The sequence below is a fragment of the Phoenix dactylifera genome, chromosome 8 (genome assembly GCF_051530095.1).
Source record: "Phoenix dactylifera cultivar Ajwa chromosome 8, Ajwa_hap1_PhDact_Kaust_v1.1, whole genome shotgun sequence".
NCBI classification, from domain to species: domain Eukaryota; kingdom Viridiplantae; phylum Streptophyta; class Magnoliopsida; order Arecales; family Arecaceae; genus Phoenix; species Phoenix dactylifera.
Window position 1 is genome coordinate 22,700,088 of NC_143197.1, and position 13,542 is coordinate 22,713,629.

General features: G+C 37.5%; 1 protein-coding gene across 3 annotated transcripts in view; it reads left to right on the top strand.

The window, feature by feature from the left end:
* The window catches only part of EMB1135 (RING/FYVE/PHD zinc finger superfamily protein), a 49,403-nt gene that overhangs the window by 33,306 nt on the left and 2,555 nt on the right, over positions 1 to 13,542 (top strand). For all 3 annotated transcript variants that reach the window (XM_008792778.5, XM_008792780.5, XM_008792779.5), the window contains exons 28-30: positions 3,931 to 3,984; positions 4,076 to 4,178; positions 6,056 to 6,184. In XM_008792778.5, coding sequence (XP_008791000.3) covers positions 3,931 to 3,984; positions 4,076 to 4,178; positions 6,056 to 6,184 — 286 coding nt within the window. The remainder of the gene's footprint in view (positions 1 to 3,930; positions 3,985 to 4,075; positions 4,179 to 6,055; positions 6,185 to 13,542) is intronic.

The following is a 13,542-nucleotide window of genomic DNA, read 5'->3' on the forward strand; positions in this document are numbered from 1 at the left end:
AGGGTAAGCATCAACCATAGGGAAAAAAGGGCTTCCTGAGCAGTTGTTTGACTGGGCCTAATTGAATATTGTTATTCCTTGAACTTCTTTGTGTAGAAATTAGAGGAGATTAGTTCCCTTTATATCTTAGCTTAAACAGGAGGTTTACTTCATTTTCGTTATTGGTTTCCTTTTGGCACATGCACTTATAGTTTAGGACAAGGACTGTAGTTTGGGTTCTGGGCAATGCACTGATATAGGACTAGCACAATATGGTACCATACCGTGCCACATGGACACTCGATACGTAAATGCATATCGGTTCGGTATTAGTACAACATTTTCTTTATTTTTATATTTTTATTTTTGAAGATTATTTTAAGGTTTATGGATATCTAAATTATGATTTTAGGGGTATTTTAATATTGTTTTATGTCATATTGTTCCTAGAGGCCATATGATTGCTTAATGGATGCAATTGTAATAATTTAACATTAGCAATGCAGATTCTTGACTTTGAAAATACATATAAATTATAAAATTTTATGATCGGGTGGACCATGCCAAGTCTCACAAGAGTGTAGATTCATGGGCGAAGACTTCGACATGCAAATATTTGATTTTGTTTCTACCTATGAGTGAGCGCATGAGTGAACAGAAGTCAAATTTTATCTTTTTTTTTAATTTGTAATCAGATAATTCTAGCATGTTTCCTTATTAGTGGATTATATTTCTAATGTGATTTTGTATCGGGTTTAATACCTGAATTAGGGGGTCATGTCCTATATATGCTTGTAGTAGGTTATATGAAGGGTGGCTTTTGATACAATATGTAGGTTATCCATAGATCAACGACATATCATGAAATCATGCCAAAATACAAAATTTTGGTATGATTTTTCCTGATTTACCAATTTTCGGCCTAGTTTAGGCATCAAAATGAGAAAAAGGAGAGGAATGAGGAGAAGGGAGGGGATTATACCTGGTTTTGCTTATATTTGGGCTCAAAATTGGCAAAAAATCCCTTTTCCCTGAGTTTTTCCCCCTAAATCACTGTTATTGAGGAAGAAAAGGGAGGAGGAGGCCATAGGATGGCCTCCCTCTTCTCTCTATGATTGAGGAGGTAAGGGGCCCAAGTCGCCCCGAACTATTCTGAATCGAGCGGAACCAGGTGGTTCCGCTCAGATCAGGCCGGTTTGGGGCCTTTAGCAATCCGAACAGCTGAACCGAACTGATACCACCACCAGTTTGGTTTGGTTTGGTATGCCCCAAACTGGTGGTTCAAGTTCATATGCCCCTCTTTGGTTCAAATTGCTTTAAACTAAAAGAGGGGAAGTTAGTGTTTTGCACATGATTATTTACTTGTTCGCTGCACATTTATTGAAATTTACCTAAAGGCTAAAAGAAACATGTTCTTTAAAGTTTTGACCAAAGAATGCGGAACCATATCGAACCGTCCGGTTTGGGGCGTACGGAGCCATGACGGTAGTGGATTAGGACAATTTCATCATTCAAAATGGTAAACTGGCAGGTGGGAGGAGAGGGAGAAGGAAAGAGAGAGATAGAGGGGGAGGGGACGGAAGAGCTAGAGGGATGGAGGGAGGGTCGCTGGAGGCCTCTGGAGGGCATCAGAGGGGCTCCGAAGGGTCGGAGTAGGGGCTCTACCCTCTGGACCTTGTGTCGTTCGAAATAGGGATCCGTCGGGCTCCTTTTTTTATTTTGAAAATTTTAAGTGAAGTCGGCAAGCGGTTTGCCGCCTTCACTGAAAATTTGGGCCCTCTGGAGGCCTGCGGCGTCCCTCCTCCCTCTCTCTTTTCTCCTTTCCCATTCTCCCTCTCCTGGTCCCTCGCTCTCTCTTTTGTGTTGGTATGGGCCCTGCATAGAACGACATGGGGGCGTACCGAACCATGCCACTGGATGACCAATACGGGCTCCTGTACCGGCACGGCAGACCTTTGTTTTGACACATTATATATTCTTTTTTTTTCAACATACAAATTTCTTGTAAAGAATGTCAGAAGATACACTTATTGGCTTCCTTTTGTTGTTGTTTCTTGGAAATTTCTAACATTTATTCTTGTCATTATTAGTGCAGAGCAATTGCATTTGCTACTGAGATATACCACTAACCCTAACCTATTTCACAATATATGCTTATAAACCTAAACATTCTCTTTGAATTTGCACAAAAAAATGTTTTGGTTCAAAATTTCAATGTCCAAACTAGCTGTAAAAGTATCATTGGTGGATGTCAGGTTATGTTCATAGATGACAAAGTTACCTTGGTGACAATGGTTTCCTTATCTTACCTATCGACGGTTTTGTCGAAGCTTTATTTGATAGATTACAGTTGTCTTTAGTATTTTCGGATCCTTGAGTTATCATTTTTGTACACTAATCATTTGTTACTAGGTAATCAAGTTCTTGATGACCTCTCCAATTTAGCTAATAATATAGATTACTCTTGGTTCTGGTCCTCATTGGTGTTAAGGATCTTAAATATGTCACGTGGGGTGTATATTTATAAGAGAAATGGAATTTTTTGCTTTCTACCAAAAAACTCATTTGTCGCTAGATTCTAGCTCCGTGGGATACTCATTTAATCGCTAAATATATACTATGCACTGTTTGATTACTGTAAGCGAATCCTTTTTTCCCTCCGAATAATGAAGAAACTCTAGTTTTATCATGCCTCCTATCTCGTTGGCCTTTGCTGAATTTTCTCCCTAGCTGAGCACCTTGCAAACTACCTCTAGTGCTGTGGTCGGGGAAGCACTGAAGGTGGGGCGATGAGGTAGGAAGAGATGAAGAATTGAATTTGTGCCATGGTCAGTCATCAGGATTGTGGTCGAGTGGGGTGTTGGACCACTGACACAAGAAAAGGAGAATTGAGGTCATTCCTCATAGTAGGAGTAATGGTGGTGAAATTATGACTAGGGTTTCATGGGCGAAGGAAATAGGGAGAGGTGAGAAACAAGAGTCGGGAATCGAGACACACAAGAGTGAAAGGGGAAATCTCAGTTTTTCTTTGGTTTTGTATAGGATAGGAAACTTTGAATCTTTAGTTAAGGCTTTTGCTTTAAGTACAAACATAAGATTAGAATCATAAGTAGGGGTATTTGGACCCAGTTCAGATATGCTGACCCGGAGCTGGACCTTGTTTTTAAATCAGATAATCTGGGCTTGGATTTTGGACAAGAGAACCATTATCTGGAGTCTGGACCCAATTTTTTCGGGTCAGACTGGATTAGTTCCGTCGGACAAAATTTTGCCACACCTAATCCTTGACTGTTAATGCCATGTTGTCTTCTCTATCCTCTCCATTGTGTAAAAACCTACAAATATTTGACCCCTCGCTAAGAAAGTGCAAGTGATAGCATTTTGGGATGCATATGCAAAGTCAATTGACCAATCATTGCACTGTTTCTTTTTTTTTTTGGGGGGGGGTGGGGTAGGGCATGGATCCCTACATACACAATTAAAATGGACTTACATCTCAAATGCAACAATTTGCAGTTACCTACAAGCAGTACTATGTGTGTATGCATATTATGTATGTATGTTATGTATAAATGTATGTATGTATGTACTATGCAGGTCAAATTAAAAATTATATTCTCTTTGCTATTTAAGATTTGTAAACCTTAAAGTTTTGCAATATCTTCCTTATTTCAACTTATTGAGAATAAAAAAAAGTATTGAATATAAAAAAAATGATGTCATGGGTAAGCTCACTGCTAGCATCAATTATACAACTATTATCTCGGTTATAGCTGGTTTGTTTTCAGTTGTAATGTGGTACCATATAGACATGTTAATTTTTTCACTCTAGTTTATTATTTTGCTTTTTATTAATTTAGACTTTAGAGCTTTAATTCTATAGGAGATTCTTTGAAGTTTTAAATGCTATTTTTTGACCTTTTTTTTCTTCTCCTCCATATGTTGCAACAGTTCAGCTGCAGGTATGTTTAAAATTTTTCGCCCAGCTGTTGGGGAAGCCCTAAGGTACTTATGATGGAATACCCATATTATTATTAATTATTTTATTGCATGTTGAGGTTATTTTTGGAATTTAAACCTTATGCCCTTTCTCCAGGGAAATGTCTCTACCCGAGCTCAAAAGTAAATACAAAAAGGTGTCTTCAATTGAAAAAGCCAGCAAAGGTTGGCAAGATGAATATGATGTCTCTTCTAAACAGGTAATTGTACTCATCATTTCCACTAATGTCCAGATTTTAAAAACTGAAAATTATATGTAGCCAGTTAAATCTAAAAATGTGTAATTTAAACACAAATTATTGTTTCTTAATGATCTCAGTATGAATTAGTTACTTTTCATGGTTACAATTTATCTAGTAATGTCGAATGACCCGTTATATCTAGAGCAAATAGGACGAGAGAATGACAACTGTGCTGTCTTAATTCTGGTGGATTTTTTGACAGTTTTGTCCTCCATCTATCTTTTCTAAGTACTTAACTGTATCTGTCTACCTTATGATCTCAATACATGTTTAACATATTCTATTATTACAGAAAGGTGCATGGTAAAACTTAGCATAAGAATCAGATGATCTGCATGTCTTTTGAGTTTATTCTAACATTAGGCATTGTTTGTGCTTGCACGATTAGCGTAGTGGTGATCACAACATAGATAATCACTAGATGTTATGGTTATTTACACACACACTCTCTCTCACACAAATTGTTTCAAATATTAAGTTTCACCCACTTACAGCTGTGCTTTTTCTTCTTAAAATCACTATTATAAGATCAGAAACATCTGTGATTTCAAATTTTAAATTGCTGATTGCTTTCAATTCTCTAAATCTGTGTCCACCATGTGCCATTCTTTACTCTTGACTATCTATATGGCCACTTAAGCAGCCACCTGTAAATATTCTTTTGCTTTTTTTTTATTTTGTCATCCTATCTTGCTTGTGCATAAGCAGAACATATTAACACCACACCAAATATAAGATTTATTATATATAATGTTTACATATATAGTATATTTCATTTCTTTCTAAATCAATGTTCCTACTCTTTTACAAGTATTATTAACCTCTAATTAAATTTTCACATTTTGAGTGCTAAACAGCTGATAGAAAGGAAAGTAAGCAAGCTTTTGAAAGAAAGTGACCAAACAAATCTCAAGAGTTATACATTTGCAATGAAAGAGATAATTTGCTAATTATTAGGACTATTCACCAAATGAAGGATCGTACACCCAGTGAGAACATAGTGGGCAATAGGCTGGAAATGGCTTATTTACATGTCAAATTGGATAAACATAAGTAAATGGCTAGTTTGAAAATAAAATGTTAGATGTTTGGTTCATTTTTCCATCTAGCAAAGAATTCATCTCCAAATTTTATGTCAGATCTGTGATGAAAATAAACTGACATTCAACTAGGATTCTGCTCCAATCATTCTTTTGTAATAATTAATGTTTGTAGCAAACCTACTAAGTTAGTTTATAACACCCAACCATTCTGCCCACTGAATCTTGACTTCATTCAATAAAACAAAACCTATGATGAAGGGTAATATAGTCTGGTACAATGGGTGTGGGCAACTGGGTCATCAAAATGGTTAAGAGAGAACTCAGAAACAAGGGAGAATTGAAATATCTCTTTTTCAACAAGAAGCAGCCTATGCTTTTTCAGTTGAAAATTGTCAAATAGATTGACAGTTGTCATGGACCGAAATAGCAATACAGGCAGCAACAATCTCCAAATTCGCAAATTTCTTAGTTCTGTTGTTGAGGAGGAATCATAAATGGTAGAGTGCAAGTTGTAGGACTTTAAACAATTAACCTTCTTAGTGGAAGACTAGTATTCTAGAAGTACAGATTTGCTTTTTTTCTTGCACCTAATTTATAGAGAACTACTTATAGCAAAGTATCTCAATTTCCGTTTGTGCATGAATGTTTGGACTACCTGTGGCTGCTTACTTGCATGCATTTGTTCTTTTTCATCTAGCAGTATTTTCTAACCAATTTATGTATATGTCCATAACATTCTTATTGTTGTAATTCTTACTTTTTTTTGTTATATGTTAACTGTCTATATTTCAGTGCATGCATGGACCGAAATGCAAATTTGGCAATTATTGTACAGTTGGGAGACGATTACAAGAGGTCAATGTTTTGGGTGGCCTAATATTTCCTGTCTGGGGAACTATAGAAAGGGCGTTGTCTAAGCAAGTACGAAACCTTCATCTGCTTTCTTTTCTTCTGGTTTTATTCCCCTCCAAACTTTAAAATCTGTATGCCATGCCAATAAACTTTGCTTTTTATTCAAGATATTTAGTTTGAACTTTTAATTATCCTTTAAGTGTTCTGAATATTGTATTAAATTCAGAGTACACTTATATTCCCTTTACATTAGATTGCTGCCTAATGACTATTACACATATATGATATCAAGAAATCTCTAACTGCTTAGCTAAATGCTCGTTTATCTGAACCTAAATTAAGTAAAACATTTGCATTCTATTTTAAATGGAGCATTTGTAATGTACTTTTCTAGAGAGAAAATAAAGTTATGAGCCTGGGCAAATGAAGAAATTTTGGATTAATCCATGGCTATATTAGCCAGCAATTCAGTAATAGCAATTCACAAATTATTGATTTGAGGTTAAGAATTAGCCATGGTTAGCTATGAAAACTTGAAGGACTATAATGCGGCTCATGAACCCAACCACATACAAAGAGCATGGCGGAACTTAGACCTAAGGCTTTACTGAGTTTGGCTTCTGATATGTTCTAGCTGCCTTATTGTGCCAAAGTGCACATTTTAGCTAGGCTTATCGATGATTGGATCCTAATTCAAACCGAATCTGAAGAAGCTGGGTCCAGTATGCTTTTTTGACCCAAAAATCTAATCACATCCTAACTCAATTTATGCAACTGTTCACCAAATCTATAATTACCTCTTTTACCCTCTTACTCTCCCTCAGTCTCCTTTTCACCTGTCTCAATTCTTGCACAAATTCCACTTCCCTGACACGCACCCAAAGTTGCAGCTCCCCTCAAAAGCATCTGTTGTCACCATTTCTCCCCTCCAAAACTCTTCTCCAACCCCACCCATCAACCCTCTGCCCCCACCCCTGTGCTTGGCCCTCTTTTTTGCAAACACTAAACACCTAATCATGCTCTTAATTATCACACCTCCTCAACTTTTTCTAAACCAAATGGGGTAATCATCAGACATCCATCTATTGCTAAGCTATACTCAAGTTTAATATTTGACAATGTTTTAGATAATCATATTAGATCTGATCATGGATTGCAGTTAACGGATCAGACTTCAACTTATGGTTCTATTTTTAACTAGGGCACGGTATATTTGGTCAGGGTTTGAAATCTTGCATTGTCCCCATATCAATCATGTACCAATATGGTGCAAGATGCAATATAACCGCAGTTTTACAATTTATCTGACTGTATGATAGCTGATATGGGTTGATTCTACATGGATCATGGTATGCTGAACCGGCCGGTTCAGCCCGTACCGGACCGGTCCGGTCCCTAACTGGTCTGGTTTGGCTGAAGGGGCCGGAACTGAGTGGTAAATCTACTGTACCGGGCGAACCGAACCGGTTCGCCCGATTTGCATCGGGGCAGCACGTCCGCAGGGGCGCTGGGCCTTTAATGCCACAAAGTGGCATTTTAGCCACTCTGTGGCATTTAATGCGGGCGCATGCGCCCGCAGACTCTTTTTTTCCCCTTCTGCAGCGTCCCTCTGTTCGCCGGTTCGGTACCGGTTCAAACCGGTACCGTACCGGTCCGGCAGGCGACTGGTACGCCTACCAGTTCTGGTACGGCGTACCTTGGCATGGATTATGGGGTCCATATAATATGGTATATTCTGAATTTAAAAACTTGTATTTGATTGTTTATATTTTCCTGTTCATTTTTTTGTTTAGGTAAAATTGAAGTAAAACCATAACATTTTTCGTCTTCCTTTTTAGAACTAATACTTTAAGGTACCTTATTTTGTTGGTTTTAAATGTTTCTTTTGTTAGCCACCACCGGTCCCAAGCTGCTGACAATCTTTTCAATTTATTTCTTCCATTTGTTATGGCAAGGACTGAAAAGTCATTTATTTGGCACCAATGGTATCTATAAAGGCTGCTGATTTAATCTTCAGAAGATGGAAGAGAGAAACGGGTGAAAGAAAGAGACAAAAGAACGAAGTGTAGGGAAAAGATGCAGACAAAAATTCACTTACATGTGACCCTCTTTTTCTTTTATCTAACTAGGGCATCCATGTTTTAGCATTCCAAAAATGACCCTATACAAACAGGCAGGCCAAATAGACAAATAGAATCAGCTCTGTATGTTTACAACTAAGGCCCATAAGAAACAAAACCCATAATAATAAAATACTGATACTTTAGTACTCCTCAAGCTGGAGCGCATATATCTCTAATGCCCAGGTTGGAACAAACAGTGTGATGTTGAGAATGCCCCAGGGAAATTGTGAAAACATCAGCAAGTTGATTCCTTGTCTTAACAATTGGTTTAAATATCTGTTTGTCCTCCACCTTTTCTCTAATAAAATGACAGTCCACTTCAATGTGCTTTTTTTGCTCATGGGAGATAGGATTGCTTGCAATATGAATTGCTGCTTGATTATCACAATAGTTTTTCATTAGATTATGGACAGCAAAGTCCAACTCTTTCATGAGTCTTTAGCCGTACAAGCTCACAAGTTGTGTATCTCTTTGTTCTATACTTGGTTTCAACACTTGATCTAAGCATAATTCCTTGCTTCTTGCTCTTCCATTTCACTAAATTTCCTGCAATGAAAGTGCAGTATCCTTTGGTAGACCTTTTATGTAATGGAGATTCAACCTAATGGCATTAGTAAAACTTTAAATTAGTCATTTTTCCTATGGGTCTATGAATAGCTGCTTTTCTTGGTGATCCTCTCAGGCAAGGTCCATTGAACCAGTACTGGATATCTTACCGATCGGTGACTGGTTCGATATGGTACCCGGTTTAGTACCGTATCGACACTCGATACATGTAGCCGGTTTAGTCCAATTTTTCGTTGTTTCAATTTTTTTAAAATATTTTCAGTGTTTATTTTAATGTTTGTGGTTGTTTAATTTAGAATTTCAATGTTGTTTTGATATCCTTTATGTCAGATAGGTCTTGATTCTCAACAAACATGCTATAATCGATAAATTAATGCAATTATGACATAACTGAATGTATGATTAACATATAATTGAAAATACATACAATATATCAAATGGGTTTCAATTACAAAATACGTACCGATATCTAAAATTTGGTTGAGTGCCTATATCCCTCGTAGATGTTGAGATCCCGGTCATAGTTTGGGTCTGGTATATTACTCCAACTTACCAGATAATCTACTATCCAATCTTATAGTCCATAAGCTCTGCCACCTAGAGAGCCACCTTGATGATGTTTCTCTTGTCTAATGCTGGACTGACCATTCGAAGATCGAGGCTGCAAAATTCGACCCGTAATTTGCTTGAGGTTGTGAACTATATAGTAGCCACTCGAATACAACACTTTAACTGAATGATATCAATGCGGGTCATAGCCTGGCTGCGTGAAATAGGTTCTAGCATACAACTTGAATCTAGATACGTCTAGGGACCCTATTTCCTGTGTAAGGTTATTTGCAGGATCAGCGCCATGTTTCAAATCGCCTCGAAGTTCGTCTTCTGTATGCAGTTGTATCTTCTTATGCTCTACTAAGTCATGCACTATGGTCTCTATTTTGTATGACATGAGTAGTTCACCGGTGAATCAAAGTTTTGAATCATATGCAACCATGTCATGTCCAATCTACCGCCTCCCTACCCACCAAATGCATCGTTGCTCGGACAAAACTTATCATTGTTGGTATCGTCAGATAATCTGGGCAATTGGTTATCTAACGGCTCATTGGTCCCAGAATCAGAGTGAGCAAATTCCTCATTTACAATCTGCAATGGAAGTGCAATTTCCTTTCCTTTTCCTTTCTTGCCGATCTGAGAAGCTGCTTTTTTCCTAGTTGCCCCGCCTGCCTGGCTCTGCTAGGTGGCTCGACTTGGCCCACCACCTTGAGTGGCCCAACCTGCCTAACTAGATCGAGTACCATGATGGCCTCTTCTTAGTATCTCTATCAAAGCGATATGAGAACATTTTGGACATGAATTTCTACGTTGTTGACCGGCCACCTCCCAACTTTTTGGTTGCTTGGCTGGATGTGAAAGTGGCTTCTGTCGTTCTGCCTATTGTTTTGCACCCACTCCAACCTTCATTGTTATGAAATAGGCCGGTCGAGAAGGTGATCCTAGCTCATCAATTTCTAGTTGTTGTTGTCGGTCCTCAAGCAATTGATCATCGCATCTTCCTCATCATATACAAAATCATTGTGAAGTAGATCATCGTACTTTAATTTGATTTCCTCTTCAATACATTTCAATCTGATAATCGGAGTCTCGCGACGGCCTTATACTATGGTCCATTATTTGTGACCACCTACACGACATGTTTCTCCCTTATCTGATGAATAACTTCATCAAATTAAGGATGTAATTGACATTGGGCATCTGATCTGAAGCATCAACTGACTTGGGGTAAAAGGTCTTCCTATCACAATATATGAAGAAATTAATGATGTTCTGCTTGTTGGGACCTGTCTAACCATCACATATTAGTATCAGTCGTAGTTGTCCCTCTTGCTATGCTAGGAGGCTATGAAATTTTGAGCTTCTTATTATTGTCCACTAGCTCACTGTATATGTCCTTCGACCCATGACGATCTACACCCTGGCTGGCTTTCTACATGGAGCTGATGATAGTATGTATTATTTGCCGCATCTCCAGGGATGTGACTAAAGTAAAACCCTAATACAATAGCTCTCCTCATGTCCCATTTTTAATTCTTGACAAGGGTGATATTCATCATTTGTTGCTTCAAATCTCTATTGGGAAAGGCATGTGGATCTATGTCGTGAATGGTGGCTCTTGCTAATATGTTCGGCTTTTTTCCTTTCTTGCTGCCGCCTTTACCGACAATCTTTCTTACTGAGGATGTTCTCTTGTAGCCTAGATCTGTCTTGTTGGACCCGAGACCACTGCCTGCCTCGTATTGTAAGTGTCCAAACTAAGCCTTGTGCCTGGCAATCTCCTCCCTCTATCACTAGGTATTCAAGCTCTCTTGTATGGTAGCCTGAACTTATTCCTCCATATCGTTTGGATCCAATGCCTTATGGTCTTTCATATTCTTAAGTGGTATGAAGGTGGCTCAATTGCCTGATGTTTGATCTTTATTTTTTGGATGTTCATTTGCTCGCCTTAAAATCAGCATAATGTTTTTTCATCAAAACCTCTTGCTGGCATTTTCTACAAGCTGACACGTCAGGGTATAAGCACTGGTTTGATGTTGTTTTAACTTGGTTAGTTCTCCCTTTCCTAAACTTCACATTGCACCACTTGCACCTCTAGTGATGCTAGTTCGATAGCATCACACCATGGTCCCAACCTATGTCAAACTCGGCTCTTTTCCTGCATCTATTTCTGCAAGTTTGATAAATACGTCAGGTATTCTAATATACATTTATAATTACTTAATTATTAAAACATAGTGAATTCACATTGTAATACAAAAAAATCATTAAAGAACGTCAGAATAAGTTCTACTTCATCTACATATAATACTATTTTTTAATGATTTTTTATTTTAAAACATTTTATTTAAATTTTTAAATAATAAATGGATATTTAGTTATAAAAATATGTAGAAAATTAATTTTAATTTGAATTAGTATAGCATGGGATGCTATATATATATATATATATATATATATATAGTCCATGGATATGCACTAATCACCACTTTTTTAAAAAATTTATTCAAATTGAGCTTAGGTTCGTGTAGCCTAAATTTAAAAAAATTGCTATCAAATTGAGATAGCAGGTAGCATGCATACCCCAAAATATTATACACTCCTTTTCCTTGAACCTTGTCACATTCATTAGACATAAGAATTGCTGATCTATATGTAGTACTTTGATCAGCCCCTACAACTAAAGGATCCTAGCACCACTCCTAAGATCGGGGCATCATCGGTCATCCAGTTCCTCCAATCCCCAAAAAAGAAATGAGAGAGAACAAAACCTGGAAGCCTCTTTCCTTTCTTTTCTGGCTTCCAAGGACAAAAGAATGGTAACATGGTAAAAGTGACAATTATGAGGATGGGGAAGGGGAGAATGGAGCTTGTGTAGTAGGGTTGAAGAGAGAGATTTCATTATTAGGTGTTAATTCTCAACAAGATGTTATAGTTTTAGGTAATATGAATTAAGATCTTTTTTTTATTTCACTTTTCTCAGAGATGAAAGTTAACTATAAATGTATTGTTGTGCATGTCATGGACTTGGCTGACATGTACCTGAACCAATATATGCCAGATATTGACCAAAGGAACAAGGGGGTCCAACATTAGGTTCGAGCCTAAGCCAATTCTAGAAGGCTGCTACATGTTAGGTAATAATCCTGGAGATCTTATCCAATCAAGAGATATGAAGATGAGCCAGAGATCATATCCAATCAAGTGATGTCCAGATGAATTAGAGATCTTATCTCAACCAATGTCAAGATGAGTCAGAGATTTTATCAAGAGGCATATTATAGGGAATATTCTTGTTTTTTTTTCCTTATTTGCAAGAAATGAATATGGCCATATTTGTTGAAAGGTTCAAGAGGACCTAAAACTATACATAGGGGTGCCTAGCCATGGTAAAAGAGCATATTTAATTGATTAAAATTTCTAGTCTTGTTCTCCATTGTTCAATGAAGGTTATTTCTTGTTGTTTCTTCCTCCTATCTAGCTACTTCATTTTTTAGTAGATCTTCTTCTGCAAGGGGAAAGATCACTGTGTGCACTAAGTATTCACATGGCATGTGCCTTTTGACTGATCAATTGGTTCTTGTTCTTGTGATTTAAATTCAACTAGGTTTGGAGATGGTAAAAAATGGGCAACTATGGCGGCATTAAATTAAAAAGACTGAAAGAGGGAGAGGGAAACAAACAGTGATGAACCGGTTCTTGTGATGGTGTGAGCCAGCAAAACTTTTTATTTCACTCATGGTCAGTGGCAACATGGAGGAATGTTGGTTGGACCCCTTTGGTAAAAGGACAAGAGGCAAGAGGCAGAGAAAAAAAAAACCTTTTTGTTATGATCTGGCCAGCTGGTGAAGCCTTTCATGGTGCAGCACTGTTCAGAAAGTAGGAAAAATGGAGGGAAAAAATTGTAGTAGGGAAATTAGATTTTTAAGAACTCATTTGGGGGCATAACTGGCATTTAGTACATTAAGGCTAATAGAGTTATAACTTAAAAGGAGGTTGGGGCTTATCTATCTGCTACAGAAAATTATTGGAGGCGAATATATTCTCTATGAGAAGAGGACTAAGTTGGTATTACAGCAAAGTAAGGGATCATCATTCCAAAATGCCTAAGATAATGAATAAGTCTCACCTATTTCCTCTTCTTGTTATCCAAAAACAAATACCATAACTATCCAGTCTTTT